Source organism: Jaculus jaculus, chromosome 16, assembly GCF_020740685.1.
Source record: "Jaculus jaculus isolate mJacJac1 chromosome 16, mJacJac1.mat.Y.cur, whole genome shotgun sequence".
NCBI classification, from domain to species: domain Eukaryota; kingdom Metazoa; phylum Chordata; class Mammalia; order Rodentia; family Dipodidae; genus Jaculus; species Jaculus jaculus.
The window spans coordinates 47,221,434-47,247,563 of NC_059117.1; the positions used below are offsets into that span (position 1 = coordinate 47,221,434).

Consider the following 26,130-nt stretch of genomic DNA (forward strand, 5'->3'; position numbering starts at 1 on the left):
GGTCCGGAGGTTCATCCCAGTGACTTGGGAGCTATCTACTATAATTAGCATAGTGAATTACATTCTTTGACTTTTTGTTTTGTTTTGTTTTTGGAGGTGGGGTCTCACTCTAGTCCAGGCTGACTTGGAGTTCACTCCGTAGTCCCAGGGTGGCCTCACATTCACACTCGCGCCCACAGCAGCTCACCTACTTCTGCCTCCAGAATGCTGGGATTAAAGGTGTGTGCCATCACACATAACTCTTATTTTTAAGAAAATATGTCTTCCAAATATTTATTTATTTGTAAGTGTCTGTGCTTGCTGCTGCAATGCCTGTCCAACTTATGTCAGTAACTGAAGAATTAAACCTGGGCCAGCAGGCTTTGGAAGTAAGCCCCTTAAACCACTGAGCAATCTTCCCAAGCCCCTGTTTGATTAAAAAAAAATTTTTTTTGTTCACTTTTATTTATTTATTTGAGAGTGAAAGAGAGAGAAAGAGACGGGGGGGGGGGGGAGAGAGAGAGAGAGAGAGAGAGAGGGAGGGAGAGAGAATGGGCGCACCAGGGCTTCCAGCCACTGCAAACGAACTCCAGACGTGTGTGCCCCCTTGTGCATCTGGATAACGTGGTCCTGGGGAACTGAGCCTTGAACCGGGGTCTTAGGCTTCATAGGCAAGCGCTTAACTGCTAAGCCATCTCTCCAGCCCCTTTTTTTTTTTTTTTTTTGAATGTTAAACTTATCTTGTATCCTGGGTACACTTTCTTTCTTTTTCTTTTTCGTTTTTTTTTTTTTCAAAGTAGGGTCTTATTCTACCCCAGGTTGACCTGGAATTCACTCTGCAGTCTCAAGGTGGCCTTAAACTCACAGCAATCCTTATACCTGGACCATCCTCGTGTGGGGATTAAAGGCATGTGCCACCATGTCCAGCCTGGGTACACAAACTTGATCATAATATATTATCCTTTCATATATTGCTGGAATCATGAATTTTTTAAAATGTATTTATTTGCAGACAGAGAGAGATAGAATAGAGATGGGGAGAATGGGCACACCAGGGCCTCCAGCTACCACAAACAAACTCCAGATGTGCATCTGGCTTTGTGTGGGTACTGGGAATTGAACCCTGGTCATTAGGCTTTGCAGGCAAGTGCCTTAACTGCTGAGCCATCTTTCCAGCCCATAGAATGAATATTTTAATATTACATTAAGAATTCTTGTGATGTCAAGCTGGGTGTAGTGATGTATGCCTTTAATCCCAGTACTCAGGAGACTGAGGTAGAGGGATCACTATGTGTTCGAGGCCACCCTGAGACTACAGAGTGAATTCCAGGTCAGCCTGGGTTAAAAGAATTCTTGTGATCTCATGAAAAGATTCTTGTGAGGCCTGTTTGCATTAGATAGTGTTGATTTGTTTACTGTTTGAATCTCTTGAAGATACAAATTTTTTCTGCCTTTTTCTCTATTAAGTCATTTATCTTTCTTCATGTGACTTCTCTCTTCATGTAGTATGGTTCAGCTTTGAGTAAAGACTGAGTTTGTATTATAATATTTTCCATTATAATTGTTAGAACAATTTCTAAGAGGAGAATGGAGTTGGAGATATCTTCACTGTGTCCTCTTGAAATATTAAATCTCTTGACTTACTATATTTAAGTAGTAAAGTTGTGCACCAGGATCATGTCTCTTTTGTATTTTCTTATCACCATGACTTCATAGGAACTACATTACAACAAGCAGTTTGAATTCTGGCTACACAGAGCTTCCTGAAAAGGGCCAGCATTTCTTGCTGTTTTGGCTCAGTTACTAAGAATCTAACTTCAGTATTCTTTCTTCTTTTTGGCCTCTACTTAGCCAATTTCCTTAGCCTTCTCTTGCATTTTTTACTGCTGTGTAGCTCCTGCTGGGAGAACAATGAAAACTAATTCACAGGCAAGGCTGGAAGGACAAACAGTGCCCTTGGTTTTAGGACAAGTGTTACTTCAGTACTTTAAAGATGTCAGCCTTAAAGTTCAGAGGAGGAAAATATGTTAATTCTCATTATTTTCTCCTACAGAAGACCTTTCTGAGAAAAATAATATGAAATATTCACTTCACATATCTAAGGGAAGCTCTGACCTACCAGAGTCAAACATTTTGGCCCTGCTCCAATCTGTCTCTGGTAGCATCCACAGGTTCTTCTTGGCCACTAGCTTTCTCATGGATCTGGAACATCCTCTTTGCCTATGAATACTGGAGTACACAGACATTCCCACAGGCTCTGGAAACGTCTGTGTTTTGTGTAAAGTCTCTGCCAACTCCACAAAGATTATGCATGTAGGAATCCTTATTTCTTTTTCTTCTTATGTGTATGGTATGTGTCCTCATGTGACATGCCATGTGCTTGCCCTTGGTGGTCAGAGTTGAACATTGTTATCCCCTCCCCCTCTATCACTCTTGACTCAAAGTCCCTTACTGATCCTAGAGTTGCCACTCTTTTTTTTCTGTGAGCTCTGGAGATTCCTAAGTCTGTGTACCCCTATGGGACCGAGGTTATAGATATACATGGCCATGCCCAGCTGTTTATTTGGATCCTGGGAATTGAACCTGAATGGCCTCTCAGGACTCCTCAGCCCATCATGCTTGCATAGGAAGTGCTCTGAGCCATCTCTTCAAGCCAGGGAACCTTCATTTAAGTAAATGTAACTTAATGGTTCATATGTGTATATATTATATATGGGGCACATCCTACTTCATACTCCCACTTCTCTTTCCTCCCTTCTCACTATTCCATTGGTATTCTTTGTCTCTCTAAATATTACTACTTCTAGTTTCATTTCATATGTGTGCGTGTGTGTGTGTGATTTTACATATCTATATAAAACACAGGACTCACAAATGAGAGAAGAGTGTGATTGACTTAATTCACTTAATATGAGTATCTCCAGTTGCATCCAATTTCCTGCAAACAATATAATTTTGATCTTTATGGCTGAAAAAAATTCCACTGTGTCTATTAACATATTTTCCTCAACCATTTCTGCCTTGTTGGACACTTTGGCTGGGAATCTCCATTTTTTTATTTTTTACTATGTAGTCCCAGGCTGGCTTCGAACTCACAGTGATCCTTCTACCTCTGCCTCCTGAGTGCTGGGATTAAAGGTGTGCGCCACCACACCTGGCCGTAACTTCCATTATTAGTCAGCCTTTAGCACACAACCTACTCTCCAAACCATGTCCACAAGAAAAAATCTTTTCATTCCAGGAACTGGAATCATGTACTTGTCATGTTTGAGAGAGTGACTCTGCTAAAAGCTTCACTTTCACTGTCACATTTCCCCTGCTTTCCGCAACCCAACCCATTCCATCAGTGATCTGCTGGAACACGGCATATGTTAGCAAACTCATGTCCTGGCGTAATTAAGCCAGTGCACTCCTTTTTAAATCAGAGGTGATGATGGTTTCCTTGATCTACCTCAGCAGTTTGGTGAAGTTTAAAGGACAGTGGAGGTGAAGAAGCACTGTGAAAATAAAAGATCAGTGTTGAGGTTCAGAGAAGTTTGTGTCAGAAGGAAGAAGTTTAAAAGGGAGTTTTTGTTGTCTCCTATGATAGCAGGATGAAGAACAATATGGGGATGATTCCATTGAAAGCCACTGCCATACTTACCTTGCTTTCCTCAACCCTCACAGGGGGAGAGAGGCTGACAATCAGCTCCCTGCTGCTTTCTCATCTTTCAGGTTCCAATTAGACATCTCTGGCCACAGCGTGACAATTGTTTGGGCTCCTGGGTGGATCTTTACCTTGGGTGGCATTATGAAGTTAGAAGAGGAAAGGAAAGCCCCTTTATTCTAGAAAGATCATACCAGTGGAGTTGTTATGAAGTTTAAACCCACGTTCATGTTCACGTGGAACAACTGCCCTGCTCTGACCCAAACCTCAAGATGTCAAAGTGCACACAGCAGATTCAGTCATGTCCCATGGGCTCATGTGCTCAGGAGCAGCCTGCTGCCTCAACAGTCAGCAATCATTGTAATAACCGAGTTTGCATGGAATGGTCCAGCAGACAGGGATGCAGGAAGGTAAGGATGGGGCCAGAAAGGAGCGTGTGAAGCCAAGAGGGAAAGTTGAACTTCAACAGGATAGTCAATAGCCTGCTACTGGATCGTGGGGCCTGACTTCCGACAGAAGGTACAGAGGATTCTGCTATAAAAGGCATCCATCCTTGCAGACTGCCTTCTTGTTACATCTTACAATTAAACATTTCCTGAGGCTTATTCAATCCAGCTAGTCACAGTGAGTTATCACATTGTTTAGCTAATATAGAAATAGTTTCCCTTAAACATTTAGGAAGATGCTATATGTGGAAGCATCAAAAACTCAGAAACCTAGATTTTAGTCCTGAATCCGCTATTAATCCACTGGGTCTATAAACAAGTTATTTCTCAACTTGGGGCCTCAGTGAAGCGAGTGGGGCGAGGACAGCTACACAGAGTGATGTCTCAAGCTCCTCTTGAATACTTGTTGGGTAGCTGCTGACATGTGTGAACTACGTGTATATACTTTCTTACATACCCACCAGGACCATTCTGTTAGACTATGTTTCTGAGGATGTTTTGAATGTAATGACTTAAAAAGGAAATCTCAAACCGGGTGTGGTGGCACACGCCTTTCATCCCAGCACTCGGGAGGCAGAGGTAGGAGGATCATCACGAGTTCAAGGCCACCCTGAGGCTACATAGTGAATTCCAGGTCAGCCTGAGTTAGAGTGAGACCCTACCTCAAAAAACCAAAAAAAAAAAAAAAAAAAGACAAGACCATTGCTGTAATTTAATCTTTACAAAGTGGACTTTTCCCATTTGGGGCATTTTTTTTTCCAAAAAGGCAAATAAATTTTTCTAGCAGTTGCAATGGGCTCAGATTCCAAATTTCTTTCTGTCTGGTTTCCTTCCTATTGTCAGCTTCAGAGCTTCTTATATGATGGGAGAATAACTATACTCTAAGCAGTTGTGAGAGATTAAAGAGGAAAGGGATTAATAAACTATGGAGTGCTTAGGGAAGATCAGCGAGCTAGGACCTGACCTGGGCCTAGCATGGCGGAAAGATTTAATTCGAGACAGGCCAATCCGCATTCCAGGTAAAACCAGATGCTTAGCCAGGTCCATGGGTCCGGGAGCCGGGCTGGCTTGGTGAGAGCAGGAAGTGGTGGAAAATAAAGCATGGGTCTTACAACCAGGAAGGAAGGGAGACTGCCATTCTAGGACTTGACTCCTCAAGATGTGTCTGGAAAACCAGAGCACCTACGTTAGTGGAAGTAGCAAGGCAGCATCTCACCGGGTGTGGTTGTAAAACTGACACTCAGGAGGCCAATGTAGAAGGACTGCTGTGAATTCAAGACGAGTCTGGGTTACATAGTGAGTTCTGGGCTGGCCTGGTCTATGTAATGAGACACTATCTCAAAAAACAAAAACAGAGCTGGAGAGATGGCTTAGCGGTTATATTTGCCTGAAAAGCCAAAGGACCCCAGTTCAATTCCCCAGGATCCACATAAGCCAGATGCGCAGGGGTGCACATGTGTCTGGAGTTCCTTTGCAGTGGCTGGAGGCTCTGGTGTGACCATTCTCTCTCTGGACCTCTTATTCTTTCCCTCTCAAATAAATAAATAAAATATTTTAAAAAATCAATTGAGAAACAAATGTAAACTCTTAGACCCACTCCATCCCTATTGAGCCAGAAGCTATAGTTTAACAAGATTCAAAGGTGGTTTCTGTGCAGCGAGCAGTCTGAATTCACTAGGGTGGGCTTGGGCATTAGAAGCTTTAAGAAGGTCTAGAGAGACCACTTGGGTTCAATCCCCAGGACCCACAAAAACAGCTTTGTGTGGCCACATATGTCTGTAACCCCAGTCCATAGAGGAGCCGAGCTCATGACAAAATGAAAGCTCTGGGATCAATAAGATACTCAGGCTCAAATCAGAAGCTCTAGCTCCAGGGTTGAGAAACACTGTTTTAGGAAATGTAAAACAAGAATGAAAATGTTAGTTGAGGAATAGAAGAGAAAGAGGATTTAACGAAGATCAGGCAGCAGTATGCGGAGGATACTAGAGGGGCAAACAATACATAAAACAAAGGAGACAATGCCATCCTTTGTCTTGATAGTTGGAAAGAATGATTGACGACGAGTTGTAGTGGGAGCTTGTTTGTAGGACCATGTTAAGTTCATTTGGCATTAGATGTGTCTACCTAGATTTCATGGTGACATCAGGCAAGTGGTATATGATGTCACACTGGAGGGCAGGACCTTAAGTATGGATTTGTAAGTCATTATGACAGAGGTGGGAGCTGGAGGCATACAAATGTTACAAAGTAGTTGACAGAACAAAGGCTTTTGTTGCCTATAAAATAGAATTGAAATGAATTAAAAAATAAAACAACTGTAGTCCATACTCAGTGCATGAACCCAGTGTCATGACCTCAGTGTTTGAGCAAGGGCTGTCTTTCCTGCTTGGTCTTAGCAACCCAGGGAAGTTAGGGTAGGACATGCCTGGGCCACCTTCAGGAGAGCCCTGTAACTTCATTATCAGCAGGGCCTGGCCTGTGTGAAGTTCCCCTGCCAACTCAGTGACTCATCCACATACTTCTCCAGTGGTATTTTCAGAGTACAATTATGTGTAGCACAGTCTCTCTTCCATGGCTGACAATGTTGCCCATCTGTGAAGTCATTAAGCTCTTGTGCTCTGAAAGTGCGGAGGAGGTAAACGGTGGGTGTAAATTGGGAACCTGCTCAAAGGATGAAAGCCTGGGACTCACACTCTGCCCCAGGGCTCTGAAGTTGTGGTATTGTCTTGGAGGGAGCTGGGCATTAACGTATGGCTCATCTCTGCAGAGGGGCACAAGCCACATTGAACACCTACACCAGGTTGAAAGAAGTAGGCTTCCAAATTCCAATCTAAGCTCTGGGGTTGGACAAATGGCTCCATGGTAAAGAGCTCTTCCTGTGTAAGCATAAAGGCCTGAGTGACCACTTGGTTTCCATCTCCAGGATCCACAAAGACAACTGGGTGTGGCCACACTTATCTATAACCCCAGTCCCATAGGGGAGCAGAGCTCATGAAAAAATGGAAGCTCTGGGATCAGTAAGAGACTCAGGCTCAAATAACAGGCAGAGAAGAAATGGAGTGGGACACCAGACATTCTGCTGATCACTGTGAACAAGTGCACCCTGGTACAGGCGAGTACATGGGGTATGTGCATGTACATACACTGTACACATCAGACCACACATATATACCTCAACACACACACGCATGCACACGTCAAAAAAAAAAAAATCTAAGCTCTGTTGTATATTAGCAGAGCCATGCCCAGGTTCCTTATTTTTTTTAATTAATTAATTTATTTATTTGAAAGCAACAGACAGAGAAAGAGGGAGGTAAAGAGAGAGAGAGAAAGAGAATGGGCACACCAGGGCTTCCAGCCACTGCAAACAAACTCCAGATGCGTGTGCCCCCTTGTGCATCTGGCTAATGTGGGTCCTGGGGAATCAAGCCTCAAACCTGGGTCCTTAGGCTTCACAGGCAAGTGCTTAACTGCTAAGCCATCTCTTCAGCCCCTAGGTTCCTTATTAATAAATGAGGACTGTAGTGAGTAAATGCATGTGAGAGTATTCTGTAAACTATATGGCACAATACAATACTTTTAAAAGGCGCCAGAATGTCCAATCTGTGGATAGATAAGGAAGAAGAGGGCCAAATGGAATTGGAAGATCATTTCAGTGATGGTTGTGGTGGTAGTGGTTTGGTCTTTCCTAGTACACCAGAAAAGCAGATATATGCCCATGTGGCTCTACCTCTGTTGTGGTCTATTTATTCCTCCTTCTCAGCCCCACCCAGATTCTCAGCCATCCTAAAGGTTTTTAGGCACCTGTGACCTACACCTGGCTATATGACTACCTAGCCTTTGGAACAAACGTGAAAGAAGTCAGGCTTGCCTATACTGACACTCAATATTCTCCCTGTTCTATTTTTCCCAAAGCAGAGCTGCTGGCATTCCACTTCTGGAAGACAAATGGTCACATCCTTATTCTCCCATTTCTTATCTGAGAGAGAAAGGGTTTTTGTGATATTTTCAGGGATACTGGTATTTTGCGTAGAGAAATAAAGGTTTAAACCATCAGAATGAATTTCTGGCATCTGTGAGCTGGGTGTAAAAATGAAAAATTAGATCTTTCTAGTATTCTTGCACTTGTAATAAACAAGGCTCCTACCAGGGTTTTGTCTTTGTGACACTACTTTCCAGTTCTCAGAGATGTCAGTAATTGTACAATTCTCATTGTAAGCTCTATGAGATTCTGTTAAGTGGATCCAATGGTGTGACTTTGTAGGGAGTCTGTGAGATTCAAGAACAAAAGAAAGTAAGCTATTATGTTTGTTATATAATTGATAGATATTGCAACACAAGGCAGTAATATTCCGTATGCTGGCTTACTCTATCCAGAACCATACAAAGCTACAGCTCAACTCAATTCACTTGTAGTACAATGTCTTCAAAATTCAGCATATATTAGAGTCATTTGGAGGATTGTTTACATGCAGTTTCCCTCAGTAGGTCTGGGGTAAGATGGATAATTTGCATTTCTAGTAAGTTCTCAAGTGCTGCTGCTGCAGTTACTGTTGTGCTAAGTACATTCCAAAAACCATGGGCTTTGGGCTTCTTGGTGTATGAAATACTTTCCCATGCCAATTCCCCTGTGATTTTCATACAACTCTGACCTTATGATATGGGCACATCATGGATGAAGAAACCAGCTCAGAAAGACTAATTGCTGCAGTTCACACAGCAGAGAAGAGCAGGGTGAGAGGCTTTCTCTCACTCACACCATTCTCCACAGTTCCAAGCTGTGCCAGCTTACTGTTCTAGGATGTCAGCTAAGTGTGGCCAGAATGAGAACCTCTATCTTCTGGCTCTTCTTGAAGGAGTCTTGTTAATTTTTCCTTGTCTACAGTATGTAGTGAGCTATAGTAATTGGAGTGTTTGGAAGGCTTATGAAGAAATATTTGGAGAACAAAATAAAGGGACTGAGAGGAAAAAAAAAAACAAACTCCTAAGAAGAAAGGTCTATAGGGGACAAAGTAACCAAGTTAAGCAGAAGGAACTTGGAAAGAAACCCAAGGACAGCCTGCAAGAAGGGGAGGGAAGTATGTGTGTGTGTTGGGGAGGTGGGGTACTAGCTGTGGGTTCAGAGTGAGGCGCTCTGACAGCACTCTGCAATACTTGGTCATTTAACTTCCAGGGGTTAGGTGGTCATTCTTCTTTTAGTTACTTGGTTACTCTGCCACATCATTAAAGTTTGTGATAACTTTGCAAAAACCCTTCCACTTGCCCTGATATCTACTTGTTACTTGCTGTTAAGTAGTGTCAGTTTTTGAGAAAATTATGGAATTTTTGTGGTAGTTCCTTCCAGCTCCATGTGTTCCTTGTATTTAACAAAATGGAACACTAACAAATATTTATCCACTTTTATAGACATGTTGACAATAAAGACTACCATGTGTATCTCCCTGCCATGGTGATATTCTGCTCAGTGCATGATTGCTGAGATGTCTTCAGTGTATTGTAAACACACATTAAAAATAGCAACCCAAACAAGATAAAACTGACAGATAGGAAGCTTCATATTTCTGGATGTAACACAGTGCCAACATGGTCATTAAAACACGAAACAGATCTTTACTTTGTTATCTAAGTTCAATGTAAGTATTTTGGGTCTCAAATCAGAACTTCAAAAATGCTTCTGTGTGTTTCTCTTTATAATTTTAAATTTTCATTTATTTATGAGAGAGAGAGAGAGAAAGAGAAAAAGAGGCAGATAGTGGCTTCCAGCCACTACAAACAAATTCCATACACATGTGCCACCTTAAATATTTGGCTTGCATGGGCACTGGGGAATCAAGCCTAGGTCCTTACTTAGGCTTTTCAGGCAACTGTCTTAACCGCTAAGCCATCTCTCTCTCTCCAGCCCTATTTCTCTTTCTCTTTTTAAAAATTTTTTAATTTTTACTTTTTTGAGGTAGGGTCTCCCTCTAGGCTGACCTGGAATTCACTCTGTACTTCCAGGCTGGCCTCAAACTCACAGGGATCCTCCTACCTTGGGCATGCAGCACCATGACCAGCTGTTACTCTATGTATTTCTAATAATCTAGGAAATATGAAATTTGGCTATTTTATCAATTGTTCTTTTTAAAAATATTTTTTAACGTGTGTGTGTGTGTGTGTGTATGTGAGTGAAATACTTTCCCATGCCAATTTCCCTGCAAATGAATGCCCATTCATCTTTATGTGGGTGGCTGGGGAATTGAATTCCAGCCAGAAGGCTTTATAAGCAAGCATCTTTAACCACTGATCCATCTCCCCAATCCTATTTTATCAAATTTCCAAACCCACAGTACAAGTCCCATTTTTAGCATACATTTTTTAACCATTGTCATTAAGTTGAGAGAGGTCACTGCAGTTTCATACTACATTTTTGTCAAACAGAAAGAAAATGTTCCTAAATTTGCTAAGTACCTTCTATTTGATTAATCATAGGGGATTAAAGGAATATGGAACACTCAAGATTAGTGATGCTTCTTTTATTTTTTAAAATTCTCCACCTTTCCTCCTTCTCTTCTTTTCCTCCCTCCTTCCTCTCTCCATACCTCTTTCCCTCACAATTCATGATCCATCTGCTTCAGCCTCCCAAGTATCTGGGAACATAGGGGTGAGCATCGCTATACCTGACCTGTTCTACTGCTTATTTCTAAGAGTTTTGTTTGTAAGATTCAGGAAATGAAGATCTCTTTATCCCTCTCTTGCCCTCTCTCTCGCTCTCTCTCAAATAGGAGCAGGCTTTGAACTTGCGATACTCTTGCCTCAGCCTCCAAAGCAGCTGGGATTATAGATATGGATCACTATACCCACCTTTGGAGAGTCTTAATATTTCAGTGATTTCCTATTTAATGTCCCTCCAAAATATTAATTTAAGATTTAAGAAGCATATATTAGTAACAAGGATTTGTGATTTAGATTTTTTTTTAAAGCAGTGAGCAAAGTAAATAAATGTACATATATAGTACGGACTGGGTCTGAGGGGTGCTGGTGACATTTAGACTTCTGTTTTATTTTGTGAACTGAATATTTAAACAACTGCTCTGAAGAAGCAAAAAGGAAACTATAATGTTTGAACTATAACATTTCTGACGTTTGTTGACTTTCTGGATCTCCATAACTACTTCCTGTCCTTGTAAATTTGCTCTTGTGGTTGACTGAATGCGGATTTGTGTGAGTTTCCCACTGCAGTGTGTGACCAGATTTATTCTAGTAGCTAGCTTGTGCTTTAAACCCGGAGGTGACTGTCAGTTGTGTTGACTATTCCAGTGACTGGTATCGCGTGTGCAAGTGCAAATGTGTGTGTGTGTGTGTGTTTCATACCTTGTGCAGTGGGGGGTACCCTTATGTTTAGGTGAACAAACATCTATTTCACTGTTATCTCTGCTAGACTTTATCTGCTTTGGGGGTTATCAATAGTAACTGTTGAATTTTTTTTCTTTTTCTTGAGGCAGGGTTTCACTCTAGCCAAGGCTGAACTGGAAAAACTCTGTAGCCCCAGGCTGCCCTCAGACTCATAGCTATCCTCGTACCTCAGCCTCCTGAGTGCTGGGATTATAGTTGTAAGTCACCATACCCAGCCAGCTGTTGAATCTTTCATACTAAAACAAGTGCTAGAAATTAAAATTAAGTAAAGTACAAAGACTACCAAAAACTTACTATATTTAATTTCTTGGGGACTATATTAAATGACAAAATGCTGGCAACTTAATGGAGAGCCATTGCAGTGGACTGCATCTTAACTGAGGAGTGAAGTTCTAAAGAAGGCATAAAGGTATGATCTAAGATCCAGAGAAAGAGTTGGAGACATGGCTCAGTGGGTAGAGAGCTTGCCGCACAAGCATGAGGACCTGAGCTCAGGTGCCTCACATCCACATAAAGCCAAGTATGGTGGGGCGCATGGGTCCCTAGGGCTTTCCTAATAGCTAGTCTAGTGGAATAAATGAACTGTAGCTTTGGTAACAAACCCTGTCTCAAAAAACCAAACAAACAAAAAACGTGGAGAGAAATTAAGGAAGAAATCAGACATTGACTTCTGGTCTCCACATACACAAGTGTATGTACACACACACACACACACGGGGGCATGCAAAGGAAGGGCAGAAGACTATAACTGGGTGCATTTAAGTTAAATCTACACAAATTGTGATTCAACTTGATGGTATGTGTCATAAACTATGCATTTTTTTTTCCCCGAGGTAGGGTCTTGCTTTAGCCCAGGTTGACCTAGAACTTACTAGGTAGTCTCAAGGTGGCCTTGAACTCAAGGCAGTCCTCCTACCTCTGCCTCCTGAGTGCTAGGATACTCTTTTCTTTTGTAGCTTACAAAATACTATCCTTTTATATTGTTAGTATCCTTGTTTTTGTTAGATTTTTGAGACATGGTCTCAAGGAGTCTAACTATGTAGCTCAGGCTTACCTGGAACTCAAGATCCTCCTGCCTCAGCCTCCCGAATGCTGAGATTATAGGCACGTGTTATCATTCTTGGCTTTACACTGAAGCTCGAGAGGGGATAGCTTCCTTCAAACCATATAGCTAGTATCTGGTAGGCTAGGATTTGAGCCCCAATCTACCTGGTGCAATATCCACAGCTCTCCAGTAAGCCACATTAGAATATTAAGAACCCTTTATCAAAGTCAACTTACTTCATGGTAGGAAACAAGACTTGCTTCTCTTCCTCAAGCATCACTGACAGTGGGTGTGCACTATAAATATGAGATTCTGCCAGGATTTCCTAAGTGGAAAATTGGGGATTTGGTACATGAGAGAGTGAAAATAAGATTTAAGAATTGGGTTAAAGGAGATGGAAATGAACTAGTTAATGGAAGTAAAATTGCCCTGTCTGATGTGCAACACAAATACTGCTCTTCAAGGGATCAGTTACTTGATGAGGGATAAATACCAGCTGGGTTCTACTTGTCATGACACCAAAGTAAGAAGAAAGGACTTCAAATTTTGTTGAGTGAGATGTCAGTCAGTTGTAACTGAGAGGCCCTGATGAGGGTGGGGGTGGCTGAGGGAGGGTGATTCTTTACCATGAGACAGTGATCTTCCTAAAGTGGGAGCTGCCTTGCATATGGCTGTTTTCCCTACCCATTTTTTTTTTAAAGGTAGGGTCTCACTCTAGCCCAGACTGTCCTGGAATTCACTATGTAGTCTCAGGGTGGCCTCAAACTCACGATGATCCTCCTACCTCTGCCTCCCAAGTGCTGGGATGAAAGGCATGCGCCACCATGCCCGGCTCCCTACCCATTTTTTTAAAATATTTTTAACTTTTTTATTATTTTATTTATTTGAGAGAGAGAAAGGGAGAGAGAGAAAGGGAGAGAGAGGCAGACAGAGAGAATGGAATGGGTGTGCTAGGGCCTTTAGCCACTGCAAATGAGCACCAAATGCATGTGCCGCCTTGTGCATCTGGTTTATGTGGGTCCTGAGGAATCAAACCTGGGTCCTTTGGCTTCACAGGCAAACGCCTTAACCCCTAAGCCATTCCTCTAGCCCCTCCCTACCCATTCTTAAGCATTGCCCTTGACAATTACTGCAGTTAATAAGTAACATCTTCTTAATTGACCCATCAGACCATCCTGCATTCTATAATTCTTTCTACCCTCTTATCTTTTGTTCTCACTATAGTTAGAGCTATTATCATGAAGGCCAACCCTGATATTTCTCTGCTCAGAAATGGCTAAAAACAGCAAATGTAATCTATGGGCCCTCAGAGGTGCAAATAAAAACACAGGAAGCCCAAGTAACTTTGAATATGAAATAAACAATACATAATTTTTTAGTATAAGTATGCCCTACACATCAGTTAGGCACTCTATTTTATCTGGTAATGCTACTTATAAGACCCTTTCAAGATTCTTGGAAGTCAAAGTTATTTTCATGGTTAATACTAAGACTATCCTTTATACTATGTTGACATTTGCACTGATGGTACAGCATTAACAGTGGCATTTTCAAATCATGGATGCCATATAAATCAATGAAAATTATGCAATATAGACTGACAGATTCTAATGCAATAGATCAAGTTTCAGTAGAGGCCTGGGAGATGGCCCAGTGGTTAAATGCACTTGCTCCTTAAGCATGAGGGCTACTTGGTCAAGAGACTGCTAAATTCAAGTCCCAAGAGCCCACATAAAATTCTGGCCATGGTCACACATGTCTGTAACCCTGTTCATGGAGGACTGGGGAGCAGAGACTGGAGAATCACTGGGGTTTGTTGATGGATAGTAGCTCTGAGTTTAGGGAGAGACACCATGTTCAAATGGTTCACCTTTTCCAAGTACATATGTGTGTGAGACTGGCTAGTCATCATCTGCTTTATTTTTTTGCATGTGTATATGATGAGGTGTGTGGGTGTGGTGTATGCACATGCATGTGTGGTGCCCTGTACATTCACCTGTGGTGGCTGGAGGAGAACATCAGGTGCCCCTCCCTCCCTCACCCATCTATTTTGCCTTGAGACAGAGTTTCTTACTGATTGCAATGTTGCTGTTTGAGAGCCCCAGTGATTTGCCCATCTTGGCTCCCCCAGAGGACTAGAGATACAGATGTGCATGGGCACACCTAGCTGTTTATGTGGGTTTTGGTGGTTAGAAGTCCAGCAGTCTCAGTTTTCCTCTTACATTTGCACGGGAAGAACACTTAAACACTGATCAGTATCTCCAGCCCCTTTTCATCCAAATATCTGTTGCTATAGATTGAATGCAGAAGCAGAAATGAGGATCTGTCTTTTTCTCAGCCAGACATTTACAAAAATAGTTTTAAGCCAGGCATTGTGGCATAAGCCTATAGTCTGAGCACTTGGGAGGCAGAGGTGGGAGGATTGCTGTGAATTCAAGGCTGCCCTGAGACTACATAGTGAATTACAGGTCAGGCTGGACTAGAGCACCCTACCTTGAAAAAACAAAAAGCAAAACAAAACAACAACAAAAAGTTTTAAAATGCCACTTCTCAATTGGGGAAACAAGCAAGAATGCTGCTTTCTCGGTGAACTTGATATCAGCACAAGGGTGAAGGAGGTCCATACTGAGGACACTCAATACCTACCAAGCAGAGATCCAGAGGCTACTAAGAGCCCATCACTGAAGTAGACTTAAAAATGAACCTAACATGACTTAGGGAATTTTGTGGAAGAGGGGGTGGAAAGACTGTTAGAGCCACAAGTTGGGACACTATGCATAGAGGCATTGCCTCTGCCCCATGACTGACTGCTGCCCCCCAATGTACGACCCACAATCCCCATGGGGATGACCTGCAAACCCAATAAGGAGGGTTCCTTTGGGAAAGAGGCAGGGATAAAGGAAAGGATGGTACCAAGATATGCTGTCTACATACTAAGTATGCCCATAACTAATAAAAAAAAATGCTATTCCTCATTATTGTGTTTGGGAAAACAGTTACTTTTCATTAAAACAGTGTGTTAACATGTAATGAGTTTATTACTATTTTAAAATATTTTTTATTTTTATTTATTTATTTGAGAGCGACACAGAGAGAGAAAGAGGCAGAGAGAGAGAGAGAATGGGCGCACCAGGGCTTCCAGCCACTGCAAACAAACTCCAGATGCGTGCACCCCCTTGTGCATCTGGCTAACGTGGGTCCTGAGTAATCAAGCCTCGAACTGGGGTTCTAAGGCCTCACAGGCAAGAGCTTAACCACTTAGCCATCTCTCCAGCCCTTATTCATATTTTAAAATGAATTATAAATGACTTTTTTCAATAGTCCCAGTTTGAGTCTTGAATAAATACCAACAGATAAAATTGACATAACAGAAGCACCACATTATGAAGAATTTAAAGGGGTTCTGGAGTTAGAAAGTCTAAGAATTGCCAGACTATAAGATAACACCCAGACAGGGGCTTTCCTTTGTCTCTCTCCAGAGTGCGTTTGTGACTTATTACCACTCTCTCCTAAGCACCCCTAGGTCTTAACCTATTTTCTGCTTACTGCTTTGTGCACACATTTCCACTTCCTCTTTATCGCCTGTTCTGGTGGTGTAGTGGGTCAGGACTATTCTCTCAGACATAGGATCTGGGGTAGAAAGACTCATTCAGACTCAACTTTCCAGTGTGTCTATGGATTTATTTTTCATGTAGCCTTCAGGATCTGGTAGGTGAAAGACCCAATTTTCTATTTTCTATTTTTGTCAAATAAGGGCCATATGCTGCCATAAACTTTATGGGATTTTTGGTAAATACTAGCTGACAATTTGAAGTGATACTTATGAGCTTTTATGAATATTTAGTGGCTGTTGTGAGCATAACACTTTAGTTGGAAGAGGGAGCCATGGAGGTGATCCTTGCTGAAGAACCTGCACTGTGGTTGGAGAGACAGGACTGATAGTTACAAAGCAATCAGACAAAGCATAAGAAACCATACCACAGAAGGAATAACTGGTGCAATGGGCTGTTAGAGAAGGGAGTGGGAGTGGAGTGGGGTTGCATAGGTAAGTGGCTGGAGCAGTCACAGAGGGCTTCTTGTAGGAGGTAGGGACCTGGCAGAAGCTTGTTAAACAGGTAGGGTTTGGTTAGAGGTCAGCAAGGCAGAGATTTCAGGTCAGTGAGTAAATGTGAGCCAAGGCAGAGTGAGAAATGAGCACAGCATGTTCACAGCCTAATGAGGAGACTGCTGGCCACAGTGAAGGTGAACAGTGCGAAAGACAGGCTGAAAGCTGGTCCCAGGTATTTAGGCTTGATATGGAAGGAAAGGAGAAACCTTTTATGGTTAAGGAAGTGACACGATGCTTTCTGCACACAAGATGGATATTTTGTGAGAGGAAGAACAGAGGTGATGGTGGGGAATGAGGTGGTTAAGCCCCTGTACTGGGACCAGCAGAGTGTTTTGAAATGCAGTCCATAGGGCTGGATAGATGGCTTAGTGGTTAAGGAGCTTGCCTGCAAAGCCTACGGACCCAGGTTCAATTTCCCAGGACCCACGTAAGCCAGATATACAAGGTATCTCATACATCGTTCATTCTCTCTCTCCCTCTAATAATAATAATAATAATAATAATAAAGAAATGCAGTCCATAGGCACATCTAGAATGCCAACTCTGTGTCCTTATAAGGGCATAGGGAGTAAGACCCCACTATTGAACTTCAGTGACATGATAGAGTCTTTGTACATGAGGCTGATTTAGACCTGACATTCTCCCCTCCCTTAGAATTGACTTTAAAAAAATATTTTTGTTTATCAGAGAGAGAGAGAGAGAGAGAGAGAGAGGGAGAGAGAGAGGGAGAGAGAGAGAGGGAGGGAGAAAAGCAGATATATATATAGAGAACAGGCATGCCAGGCCTCCAGCCACTGTAAATGAACTCCAGACACATGTGCCACTTTGTGCATCTGGCTTATGTGGGTTCTGGGGAATCGAACTTGGGTCCTTAGGCTTCCCAGGCAAGTGCCTTAACTGCTAAACCATCATTCCAGCCCTACTTTTCTTTTTAAAATTGTATCTTTTCCTTATGTCTTATTGTCTCAGTTACTATGTAATCATGTGTGGTTTTGGATAAGTTGCTAACTCCTGAGTGCCTTAGTTTAGTCATCTGGAAGTATAGGTATTTATAATATTTTCCTCATTGACTTATTATGGGAATTAAATGAGTTGATACCTGTTAAAACCTGGCACATAGGAAAATTTAAATATATTAGCTACTGTTTATTTATCCAGTAATTCACATTATCACGGGTAGGTAAGTATATTTAAATTACCCATATGAGTCCAAACAACTAGAACCATGTCTAGAACCATGTAGATTATAGGCTCTCCTCCCTCCAAAAAAAGCACCTGATGGTGACATTGCAAAGATAGGCAATCTGGAAAATCAAAAATTTAAATTCCATAAAGTCATTAATATCTAGAATGTAGAACCCAGACCATCTAATCATGCCACTAAAATGCTCCTTCTGTGATGGACCTAGGAGATGGACCTAGGCTTAACCAGCCAGTCACTCTTCTTCTTCCCTGGAGTTGATGTGCCCTCCTCTCTATTGCACACCAACCCTGCGGGTGTTCAGAACACCCCACCTTGCGCTTCAGTCTCTCTTTTGCCTTCATTCCTAATTCCCACCCCAAGTTCCTTCTTCCCACCCTGTTCATATTCTGCACAATTACTTCTCTCTTTTTAACACTTAAGCAAACTTCTAGGTTTACAGGAAATTGCATAGTAAGAATTCTCATGTAGTCCATCCTCCAAGTTCCTACTATTATTCCATCTTGCATTAGTGTTGAACCGATGTTTATTTATTTATTTTGGTTTTTCAAGGTACGGTCTTCCTCTAGCCTAGGATGGCCTGGAATTCACTATGTTGTTTCAGAGTGGCCTTGAACTCACGGTGATCCTCCTACCACTGCCTCCCAAGTGCTGGGATTACGGGCGTGCACCACCACACCTGGCTCTGATGTTTTATTATTTGCTGATGTCCACAGTTTACGTTAGGGTTCAATTTTGTATCACACAGTTCTTTGGCTCTGATAAATGCATAGTGCTCTACATCCCTCATCACAGTGGCACACAGAATAGCGTCATTGCCAGTGTTCCACCTGATCCTCCCTCAGTCACCTATGAAAACGTCTCAGATTCCCTCAATTGTAAGTAATCTCTTGGATGCTTGCATAGTGCTATCTTCACACTTATAGCTCCGAGATTCTGCATGACAGAGACATGTAGACATGCTTCCTTCTCTAGATTGTGTGCTTTTGAGGAATGGGATGTGTCATAGGTTTGTCCTGATAACCTAGACAATTGTTCCTAACAGGTGTCTTGCCAGAGCTGACTGGACTGAATTGAATTGTGACCTGGAATTCTGAAAGTGACATGTACTTACATGTAGATTTCATGTGTTTCACAGAAGGCTAAGTTCTTTGAGGGGAACTGTGGTGGTCTGAATGAATTCCCTCCCACCATACACTCAGATGATTTATTAAAGTTTGCCTCCAGCTGCCTGGCTGGAGGAGATGTCACTGGGGGCAGATGGTGGGGCCCAGCCCTAACGTGTTACTGGGGGCAGATCTGATTTCCAAGCCAAGCTGTACAGAGTGAGCTCTGGGGGTCCTGCTGCTGCAGGTTTCTTTTTTAATTTTATTTACTTATTATAGAGAAAAAGAGGGAGGGAGAGAGAGAGAAAGAGGGAGAGAATGGGTGCACCAGGGCCTCCAGCCACTCCAGACGCATGTGACACCTTGTGCACTTGGCTTATATGGGTCCTGCGGAATTGAACCTAGGTCCTTTGGCTTTGCAGGCAAGTGCCTTAACTGCTAAGCCATCTCTCCAGCCCTGTAGGTTGGTTCTGGGCTTGCTGGCTTGCTTGTTTGCTGTATCTCTCTGCTTGGATCTGTGAAAGGGACTGGCTACTTCTACCATTAATGGAACTTCCCCTTGGATCTATAGGCTGAAATACACCTTTCCTCCTATACACTTGAAGTCCATCCCAATAATGTGGAGCTGACTGCAACAGGAACCATTTTGTATCCCTTCAGATTTTGGCTAAGAAGTAGCCACAGGTGAGGTGTCCAGACCAGCTTTTTACTATCAGCAGGTCACAGGATTATTTCCCAACCTTTTTTCTTTCCAAAACACAGTAAAATAATAACAATAATGATAAAAGGGCAAAAGCTTGTATGGATGTTTTCATCTTTCCAGACAAGACATCTCTCTCAGGTAAGCCTCTGGAGTGAGTTCTATCTGGCCTCCCACTCACTGTTCCCACGCATTCTCCCCAACAACTGCAGATGTCCAGTGTGTCCTCTGTAAGCAAAGAAGCACTTTCCCATAAACACTTGTTTTCTTAATTCACACTGAGCCTTTTGCCTTGAAGACACGGTTCTCAAATGTCTTAAACGCCTTAGGAACAAGCAGATAGGAGCAAATAAATCGAATCCTGTGAAGTAACAAAGCAGGCACCTTTCCTCATCAGCCAGAAAGAAACTAAATGAAAAGTATCAGTCATTAGTTAGCTTCAATGTCATAGCCTACCCCCTCCTCAAGAGCTGCTGTCTGCAAACCGCCCCCATCCAGGAGACAGGGAAGGAATCGCGCGCGCAGTCCTCAACTCCCACCAGCACCAGCAAAGAAAGGCCTTGGCTGGCTTCTCTGTACCTGCCTCGAGATCCACGTGGAGGTGCTGCGGACGGGAGGGGGCCATCCTTACCACCGCCGCCTGCCCTAGAGCCGCGTAGGCTGCAGACCCCGGGCGGCTCGCGCATCCGGCGCCGAGGGATGAGCGGAGCGCGGGGAGGGGGCGCTGTGGTACCCGGAGAGGGCTGACTGCCGTCCGTCCGTCCGTCCGTCCGGGCTCCCCAAGGGATGGGGGTCCCACCGCGCCGGGCGGGGGGCGTGTGGCTCAGGCACCTGGGCTGGGGGCGGGGCCTGCCGCAGGTGCGCGGTCCGCCGACGCCCTCCCTCCCCGGCGCCCCAGATGCAGGAGGAGCGCTGGCAGCGGCGCCGAGGGGGTTAACCGGGCCGCGGCGCGCTTAACCCTCGGGCTCCCGCGGGTCCGCCGAGCCAGGCCGGGGCGCCGCACGCCAGTCCCGCATCGCGGAGCCCGAGCGCCAGGGCCGAGCGGGGCGCCGCCGCCGACAGCCAGGGCGCGGCCGGTGGGAGCTCGCTCGCTCGAGTGGACGGGCGAGTGGACGGGCGGGCGGGCGCGGAGGGCGGTGGACGGCGGCGGGCGCGCAGCGTCGCCAGGGCGAAGCCGGCGTGCGGGCGGGCGCGGCGCGGAGAAAGCGGCGGGCGGGCGCCTCCGTCCCCGGATGTGAGCTCGGGCGGCCCGCGGTCCCGAGCCAGCGGCGGCAGCGGCGGGCACACGGGCGGCATGGGGGGCGCGCCGAGCGGCCCCGGCGGCCGGGCCGGCACCTCCGCGGCGTCTCTCCGCTAGAGGAGGGGACCAAGCCAAATTCTCCTTTGCAGCAAAAAAAGAAAAAAAAAGAAAAAAGAAAAAACGGAAGAAAAAAGAAAAAAAATTTACATGTATATATTACCAAGCTAATATATACATATGATTTTATTTTTTTAAAAAAGTTTATTTTGCTCCATTTTTGAAAAAGGAGCGTGGGTGGCAGGCTTTTTAAAAAAATATATAAATTACCTTTATTTTTCCGGTTATTTGTCCCTGTCCTTCCCCACCCCCTGCTGAAGCAAAAATAAGGGCCAGGACAGCGGCGCCAACCTATCCGTAACCCCCTTACGTTCCTCCCTCGCCCTAATACCCAGCACAGTGCCCTGCACACAGTAGGCGCTCAATAAATGTTCGTGGATGATGATGATGATGATGATGAAAAACATGCAGCACCAACGACAGCAGCAAGCGGACCACGCGGACGGTGAGCAGCTAGCCTGGCCCCGCTGCCAGGTCTAATCCTGCCATGGTCTTCCTCTTCCCACCCCCTCCTCCTCCCCGTCTGCTGCGCTGGGTGGGTCGCGGGGGCTGCGGGGCTGCCGCGGGCTCGGAGGCATCCACCCCGGGAGGGAGCCGCGCGGCCGCCGCCGCTCGGCCCCTCAGGCCCTGGCTGTCGGAGTTGAGCTGCGTCTGTGGGGTGGGGGCGGCCATTTGAGCATGGAGTCCTGGGCAGCTGCCCGACGGGTGGCGAGCGAGGTGACTCGGGTTCAGAGTCCTCGGGCTCAACTTTTCCTCCATCGCCCCCGGCGAGGGAAACAGGGGTGGGGGTGCTGCGAGTCTCCAGCCGGAGCCCCTTAACCTGGCTCGATGCGCCTCTCCCCTTCCCCGGGCCCCTGGTCGACTCAGGAGAAGGTCCCCGGGGGCATCCGGAAAATTCTGGGGTTGCCGCTATTCACCCTTTGGCCTGGGGGTTGGGGGTGAAGCGCACACCGCCAGGCGTGGGAGGCCTGGTCCTGTCATCTGGAGGAGGGGGTCGGGTGGAGCGTGCATCCCAGCTCCTGTAACCTAGCAATGCCCAGAGAGGTGCTGCTGTGGGGCTCGGCTCCTCGGCCCGGCCGACCGCCCACCCGCCCACCCGCCGGACACCACGTGCGATCTTCTCTGTCGGGGCTGGCTGGAGGGAGTTTGGGGTAGCTTCTGGCCAGCCCTCCTCTTTGAAGTTCGGTAGTGCCTCTCCCCGCCCCCTCCCTCAGCCCAGGTAGACTGGAAGCCTTTCCGGGTGAGTGCATCGTTAGGGGAAGCTTGGGAGGACTCATTCCAGTGCTCAAAGTGTCTTCTGGTTTGCTCCCTTCTCGGGCTTGCTGGGCAGGAAGACCTGGGCTTGCACTGAATCTTTACTTAGCTGCAATTGGATCTGCAAATGCTCAGCCCTCTACCTCTCTCTGCCTTTGCTGCCACTTTTGACTTCTGCTTCAGCAGAATACACCATGGCCCCTTGTGGGCCAGTTCTGGGGAGTGCCTGACCCCGTGAAGGATCAGCGGGGAGCTTTATACTCCCTGGGCTTCTGCCTACTATCCACCCAGGTGCTAGCCTACCCCGAGCTGTTTCTTGCTTAGTCCTTGAGGGCTCCTGGCAGAATGCAGCCTGCCTCTTCTGTGTGTAAGGGTGCAGGCTGACTGGATGCTGGCTTGGCTGATGCTGCCGCAATTTAAAATGCAAAAGAGCCCTAAAGATGTTTTCTGTTTTCGGAAGCTGGTGGAGGAAATGAGTCCCAAGCATCATGAATTTTCATTTGCAGGAAGTGTCAGCGCATAATCCAGATCTTTGTTATAGGGCATTTGGTAGTGCCTGGTGCTAGTAGAGAATCTCCCCCCCCCATCCCATGCAGAAAAAAAAATGTACTGTGTAAAGATACTGGAGGAACACCCTGAAAATGATCAAGACTGTTGAATTATTAGCACCGTCTTTTTTATGACGGTGGTAATTACTTTAGAGAAGAGCTGTTGTACACATTTGTTAAGTCATAAGAGATACATGCGTTTTCAAAGTCAGAAAAGACATGGAATAAATGTGGGAATGATTTCAGGCTGCAAAAAAAATAATGTACTAAAGGCCTCCTCTGGAAGACATAGATATGGAAGGATATATAATGTGGTTGGATGTAGTGGTGCAATGACCCTGTGTGATTGGCACTTGCAACAGAGCTCTGTGGATTGTTCTTGTTGTACTGCCTGACCGAATCCTTACTTTTGAAAAGTAACACATGAGTTTCAGATGGAAACATTGGAATTATTCACTCCACCATTCATGGAGACAATTTTTGCTTTTTTTTTTTTTTTTTGCAACATGCATTGAAGTTTATTTTTTAAAAATAATTTTTTTCCTTCTCCCCAGAGGCAAGCTATGCAAGAGGCACCAGACTCCCTCTTTGTGGTGAAGGACCAACTTCTCAGCCGAATAGCTCCAAGCAAACTGTCCTGTCTTGGCAAGCTGCGATTGATGCTGCTAGACAGGCCAAGGCTGCCCAAAGTATGAGCACCTCTGCACCCCAACCTGTAGGATCTCTCTCCCAAAGAAAACGTCAGCAATATGCCAAGAGCAAAAAACAGGGTAACTCGTCCAACAGCCGACCTGCCCGAGCCCTCTTTTGTTTGTCACTCAATAACCCCATCCGACGAGCCTGCATTAGTATAGTGGAATGGAAGTATCCTTTTCGTGGTGGGGTGTCTTTCTCATTTTCTCTTTTACCATGTGTTCTTTAAAAAAATTTGCTCACTGAAATGACACCTACCAAAACTGTAGCAGTATGAAATGTGAGCCACAGAAAAAGCTATATGTAAGGGGTTTTTATGCTGTAGCTTTTTATCTCCTCAGCTTGGAGAAGGGTGGCTGTATGGGAATATTTAGTCTGTGTGTATGTGTGTATTGGGAGAAGAAGGGAAAGGACAGGTAGTTGGGGAGGAACTTCACATGGAAAATGCTAATAAAAATTAAAAAAAAAAAAAGACTGCAACTTCAAAGTGGTAGGGAGTTAAAATATAAAAGTAATCTTTGATTATTATATACTACTGGATAGTTAATTTTAAATCCATTATTATTTTGGGGCAGTGGTATGCAGTGACTTGTTGAAAATGAAGAATTCTGATAATTGAAATTTGTTTCTACAACTATGGGGAGTGCTATGATTGCTTCCTATTTGGATATTTGGTGATTCTAATTGTTCAGGCAGCTGAGAATAAAAATATTTACTTCAGCTGGGCATGGTGTGCACGCCTTTAATCTCAGCACTTAGGAGGCAGAGGTAGGAAGGATCACTATGAGTTCAAGACCACTCTGAGACTACATAGTAAATTCCAGGTCAGCCCGGGCTAGAATGAGACCCTACCTCAAAAAACTTAAAAAAAGATTACTTCATAGGGAGAGAGTGCTTCTTATTGTATTTTTATTTGCTGCTAAATTAAATGCTGTGAACTTATTTTTGACAAGTCCTCAAAAGCCTTGGAGGCATGCAGAAGCTGTGTAAAGGTTCACAAAGGCCCTCTGTAACTGACAGAGCAGTCTTAGTACTTTTGGGGGAGGAATTGGAAGGTGCTGATTTTATAAAACAAAGTCATCTATATCCATGGGCTGAAGATAATTTCTGTGTTTATCCTTTGTATTTTAAAAAGTATTTATTTATTTGCAGTTGTATGTGTGTGTATGTGTGCACATGCACATGCTTATATCAGGGTCTCTTGCCACAGCAAAACTTTCTGGGTCTGCCTTTTTTAAGCTACACATGTGTGTGGGAAATTGAACCTGGGCTTGCAAGCGAGCATGTGCCTTTAACCACTGAGGCATCTCTCCAGCCCCTTCTCCACTTTTTTTTTTTTTTAAATCTGAACTTTCAGTGCCCCAGGCTGGTTGCCACACACAGCCTAGATCTTGGGAAATTATGCTGCTCTTCCTCGTCCTCAAATCCACAGGTCAGGATCTAGTGATTACCCCCCAGTAGACAAGGTTTGCTGAAGTGCATGCCTTCTGATTAATCACATGATTCCTTGGTTTGGATAAAATCAAGCATTTATTTATTTCCCAGAAGGGTGTCCAGGGGCTGACAGAGGCCTCTGAGTAGTTCCTGGCAGTAGGCTGGCTTTTGAGCGTGGAGCTCCCCCAGCCGGCCCAGAGGAGGGAGAGGCCACACTCTGAGAATGAATGCTGGCTGGCAGCTAGAAAGTGCAGTTGAAGCCCCTAAAATCCTAGGTACCCAGTAAGGCAGCCCCCTTTACATGCCCTTGTATTAACTGGCTATTTTCTCTGCTTATGGACAGGGCTTAAAATGAGGCAGCTGTCTAGAAAGGTTGTAGAGAGCATAGCTGAATGGCAGAGCGGGGTTGGAAGGATTTCATGTGCTTTTTCTTTTTCAGAACAGATGTCTCTTCTCTAGAGTGCGTTATGGCATCTCTCCCATATATGATTTTCTCTTTAAGTTCTCGTTTAGTCTGAGGACAGAATGTTTGTGTAGGCCAGGAAGGAGCTAGTAGATGGGAATGTGCCTCAGTGGTCTCACTGGAGTCAACAGGCAAGAACTGTAATGGCTAGAAAGATGACCTTGTGATGATGGCTTGAGGGGACTCCAAGTAAGTAGCGACCTCTTGGTGGGCTCATTAATTTTATATGGAGTGAGATGGGAGGACAGATGCTGTTTCGCTTTGTGCACAGTGATTTGTACATAGCAGTTTATGTATAAGAGTGAATTCCTAGATACTACCACTGTCTTCTCTTTTGGATCTTCCAGACACATATGTACCTGGGCTGCCAGTTCAGGGAGATGCCTGTTTACAACAGTTTTTAGAAGAGGTAGATAGTAAATAATATATGACCTATTTAGCTTCTCAAATGATAGTTCTCTTCTGTAAGGAGCAGGTTATAGGAGGCCTCCTTCAGCAGCTCAGCACTGGGAGAGGAGAGTCCAGTATGTTTTCATAGCCAGGCAAGGCAAAGTGTTCTGGACCTGGGAAATGAGGGTTGTTCTTTGTATTCAAAGGAACTGTTCAGATCAGACATACCTATTTCTTGTGGTAGGAGATGGTATCCTCTAGAAAAACTAGAACAGCACCAAGAAAAAAGAAACAGCTCTCCCAAACCTTATGTTTAGCCTTCCTGAGCAGTGTTAGTACTTCTTAGCTTGGCAGATTGGTCACGTAGA

At 44.5% G+C, this 26,130-nt stretch overlaps 1 protein-coding gene and 1 long non-coding RNA gene across 10 annotated transcripts in view; one reads left to right on the forward strand and one right to left on the reverse strand.

Annotated features, from left to right (window-relative positions):
• Positions 1-20,254, reverse strand: part of LOC123455275 — a 30,046-nt gene extending 9,792 nt beyond the window's left edge. The window contains exon 1 of the long non-coding RNA XR_006633808.1: positions 20,203-20,254. This is a non-coding gene — a long non-coding RNA (uncharacterized LOC123455275). The remainder of the gene's footprint in view (positions 1-20,202) is intronic.
• Positions 20,255-21,103: 849 nt separating this feature from the next.
• Cacna1d (calcium voltage-gated channel subunit alpha1 D) overlaps positions 21,104-26,130 on the forward strand; it is a 341,201-nt gene continuing 336,174 nt past the window's right edge. For all 9 annotated transcript variants that reach the window (XM_004652738.2, XM_004652740.2, XM_045135618.1 and 6 more), the window contains exons 1-2: positions 21,104-21,425; positions 23,337-23,646. In XM_004652738.2, coding sequence (XP_004652795.1) covers positions 21,359-21,425; positions 23,337-23,646 — 377 coding nt within the window. In that variant the 5' untranslated portion in view covers positions 21,104-21,358. The remainder of the gene's footprint in view (positions 21,426-23,336; positions 23,647-26,130) is intronic.